This window comes from Arachis duranensis, chromosome 1 (genome assembly GCF_000817695.3).
Source record: "Arachis duranensis cultivar V14167 chromosome 1, aradu.V14167.gnm2.J7QH, whole genome shotgun sequence".
Lineage (NCBI taxonomy): Eukaryota > Viridiplantae > Streptophyta > Magnoliopsida > Fabales > Fabaceae > Arachis > Arachis duranensis.
This window is the reverse complement of record NC_029772.3, coordinates 46,861,089-46,865,290: the sequence shown is the minus strand read 5'-3', so window position 1 is coordinate 46,865,290 and position 4,202 is coordinate 46,861,089. Positions and strand designations below refer to the sequence as shown.

Sequence of the window (4,202 nt, the reverse complement as noted above, 5' to 3'; positions counted from 1 at the left end):
TTTAAACAAAATCTTAAAACAACAGAACAAAACAAAATAAACAAAACTAAGTAAAAATATACCTTGAAGAAGAGCAGCAGCAGCGCCACCGAGGGGAGAAGGCGGCAGCGGTGTCACCGCGGAGAGGAGCCGCCAGCGGCGTCACTGAGAAGAGGAGGCGGCGAAGGGCATTATTCAGAAGAAGAGCGGCGGACGACGTCGGCGTGTGTCAGTGGGAGTGACTGAGAGTGAATGATGCTGTGAATCTGTGATAGTGAGAGTGAGTGATGTTGTGTAAGGATGAAGAACGAAGACTAAGGAGTAAGGACTAAGGAGCGAGAGAGAGAGAGCACTGAGCAGAAAGTGTTTCTTACTTTCCTTCTTTAGTTTAGGGTTTTCAAAATTTAGGAATCGGCGTTGCGCTACTGCACAAGTGTGAAGTGTGCTAGTGCTAGTGTGCTACGGTAGGTAATAGGTATTATTATTATTATTATTATTATTATTATTATTATTAATAATGATTTTAATGGTGTAAGATTAGTGTGAGATTTCATCCAATGGTTCACTTTTTTTTGTTGGTTACATGCTGGCTAAAATTTAACAAAATTGCTGGCTCTAAACTTTTCTTTTATATAATATATTATTAATTTATTTTTAATATATTTTTAATATTTTAATATATATTTTATATTAATAATTAATTTTAATAGTTAATTTTGTTATTATAGGAAAGAATAATATGAACCGTAGTTATCCGAATATAAACCAACACGTCGGATTGGCGCGGAATAAATGTCAACGGTCCCACTCTCTCACTCTCTCTCTCTCTCTCTCTAGAACAACCTATTCCTGATGACCCTACCATACTTATTCGTTCTTTTTTTTCTTCCTTCTTTCCCCTTTCATCACATACTCATATATAATCACTCCAAACCTCGAAATTCCTCACATCAACAACTATTACCAAACACACCAAATTCAGACATCCAAAAAAACCGAAAAACCGCATCATCATATCAAAACGAATAGAAGATATTAAAAATGAAACTAGTATGGTGTCCGGAGAGAGCATCGAAAGCGTACATCGACACAGTACAATCCGTAAGCACGCTGAAACGGGAATCCGGCGTGGCGGAGCTAGTGTCAGCCATGGCAGCGGGGTGGAACGCGCAGCTGATCGTGGAAACATGGTCGCAAGGAGGCTTGATCCCAACCAGCATAGGATTGGCCATCGCAAGCCGTCACACGGGCGGTAGACACGTGTGCATAGTCCCGGACGAGACGTCGGGATTAGAGTACGGTGAAAGGATGAGCGAAGCCGGAGTTAGGAGGCCGGAGACACTGGTAGGAGAGGTGGAAGAGGTTATGGAAGGTTTAGAAGGAATTGACTTCTTGGTCGTGGATTCGAGGCGCGGCGACTTCGCCAGGGTTTTAAGACTGGCCAAGTTGAGCGCCCAAGGGGCCGTTATGGTCCGAAAGAACGCCAACGCCAGTTCAAGTTCTTCGAAGCCCACGTTTAAGTGGAGGGGAGTGGTGGATGAAGGAGGATCCAGAAGACGCGTTGTACGGTCGGTGTTTCTTCCGGTTGGGAAGGGGCTTGACATAGCACATGTTTCCGGTGTCGGTGGTGGTCGTGGTGGTGCTGATGGGAAGAGGTGGATTAAGCATGTTGATCGGAGATCTGGGGATGTTCACGTTATTAGACGATGAATCAGTGATGATGGATTCGGGGCGTCAAATTTTCAACGCCGTTAGTTTTGTAAATAGGAAATATAGCATGAATTTTATATGCCAAGAATTGTTTAATTTGTTTGTTTTGTTTTATACTATATATATTAACAACAACAGAATTCGATGAAGTGGTCTTTTCTAACTTGATTTTCAGTTAATTACTTCTCTCCCCCCTGTGGTACTCCTTGTTGTCGCCTATAATTTTGCTGAAGAATTTCACGGTGTAGGTACAAATTTTTAGTATCTGGTTCTTATATATTGGATCTCACTTTTATCGTAGATACTTTCACTTATTTATTCATAGGACTCACGGTATTTGTTGTGTATGTGTACTTGAATGATGAGATGATGAACGAACTTGTCTTTATACAAAAATATCTCTAATTATATCGCTTGTGGTTCTTAACTTACATGTTTGATGGTCGGTTTTCACTTTTGACCTTAAGGACACAAACACAATCACCATGATTAGTATTACAAGTTGTGACAAGTAAAGATCACTGCGATACTTTTTGTGTTGCTATTTGATTAACAAAATAACGAATTCCCTTTCTTTAATTGTTGTTGGATGCTTACTACTGCACTATCTTGTTTGCTTTCTAAAACGGATCTTCTAAAATTATTAGGATCTTCTGAAAAGAATAATGGGATATATTATCTTAATGATTGGTCATATTAGTAATTAAGGAATGGATATTATCAGTTACAAATTGGTAATAATACTGATTTGATTTTGAATGATATTATTTCGATCAAATTATATTTATATTTATAATAAAAAAATGAGTAAAAATATAAAATTCACATTATAAGCTAATTTTTTGTGTTTGTTAAAAAAAATATGTGAAGTAATATGTATATAATGGGTTAATTACCGATGTTAATGGAGAACTTTGGTATTTCAATACAAAGCATATCCATAATATTTTGTTTCTCAAATTAGAAGTGAAAATATTCACTTCATAGAATTACTATACCTAAAAAATTTTAAACCGATAATGCAATTCCACTATCTTCAATTTAAAATAACTACATATCTGCTTAGGTAAATTCATATATTAATAAATTAATATATCTAGACATACTTATACTTAGATTGATTTTTAAATATACTTTATTTAAATGAACAATTCTATGAAAGGAGCTCTCACTTTCAGCCAAATGCCGTCTTTTTAGCCCTAAAGTAAGGAAGTTGTCGTGGACGAATTTTTATTGTAAAAATGGATATAATTTTATGAGCACCTATTAAACCACATTTCAATTTCAAGTGTGAAGAGAACCAACAGATAATTATTACATTCAAATAATAATCAGAGCCTATTCATGGCCACATATGTACTTTTCAGATGGATTGGGAGGGGGAGAAAGGGGGCACAACTGATGGGTATGGTGTGAAGGTGAGTGAAACCAACACTAGCCATCAGTCGCAATCGTTGAAAGCCATAAAAAAGAGACAGAATCATGTTTTACGTAACACTAGGAGGTAATATAGGAGATAAGATACATTGTGAACATGAAAATGACACGGATATCTCTTACGGTACATGTTGCAGCACTTGAAGCAATGTGCATCAAATTTTAAATGCAAAGAAATTCATGTGAAACACAAGTGCCGTTCATATACTAGTTTGAAGTTTGAATTATAATTCAAGAATTCTATCACGGAATCATATCCATTTCCTTAACCACAAGCATTTACTACGCCACCAGCAGTCCCTCACAACTACCTAAATAGAAAAGTAACTACGGCAAAGACAAAATCGTGTATAAAAATGTTTCGTTGACCTTCAAAGTTGTGCCACAACTAAGGACACGTGCTATGCATATGGTCAATTCTCAAATTGAGGAAAATTGGAAACATTGTAAGGATAAAATCAAATAATTGATATTTCTATATTCATCAAGTCCTAGATAGTACATCATAATTTTGGCCTTGTATCAGTACGTAACAACTCCAGAGGCGTTGTGCTATGCTAGTCCAATATTTCTATTTTATAGTCCAATTATGGTGCCTGTAACCTGTAGTCAATGACTGAGAATTAGAAAAATTTATGAAAATAATAAAATAGCTTGCTTGATAATGAATCTAAAGTAGTCAACAATGGTGAACTTACTAAAAATAATGTACAAGTTCACCATCTGGAAATGAATGTGTTAGTCCCAACTATTTTTGCTTCTTCTGAACGCTTTCTTGTCTGAAAGCACCTTCTTGCTTTTGAGGCGTTTCTGCTCTCCTATTGCAGCCCTTCAATCATAAGTGCATATTTGATTAACAGAGGTTAATTGCATGCCATTGACCATTATTAAGCAATTCAAATCTAACGGAAGCCACAAGCAACATGGTGTACCTAGAATAATTCGTATTTAACCTGAAGACTGAGGAAATACAAAAGTGAAGTGCTCTTACATCTTCGCAATTTTCTTCTTTTGCTCTTCAGAGGGAGGTGGTGGGACATATGCTGCTGCATCAATGATTTCCTGATTTATTCCAT

General features: G+C 36.7%; 1 protein-coding gene and 1 long non-coding RNA gene across 2 annotated transcripts; one reads left to right on the top strand and one right to left on the bottom strand.

The window, feature by feature from the left end:
- The first annotated feature begins 896 nt into the window (after nucleotides 1-896).
- Nucleotides 897-1,838, top strand: LOC127744862 (uncharacterized). Its single transcript, XM_052257629.1, has one exon. It carries the CDS (start codon nucleotides 1,021-1,023, stop codon nucleotides 1,687-1,689), a length of 669 nt encoding a protein of 222 aa, XP_052113589.1. The 5' UTR covers nucleotides 897-1,020; the 3' UTR covers nucleotides 1,690-1,838.
- Nucleotides 1,839-3,551: 1,713 nt separating this feature from the next.
- On the bottom strand, nucleotides 3,552-4,202 carry LOC127741441 (uncharacterized). Its single transcript, XR_008002529.1, has 3 exons — nucleotides 4,118-4,202; nucleotides 3,825-3,955; nucleotides 3,552-3,729 (listed from the first exon to the last, which is right to left on the bottom strand). It is a non-coding gene; the product is annotated as an uncharacterized LOC127741441 (long non-coding RNA).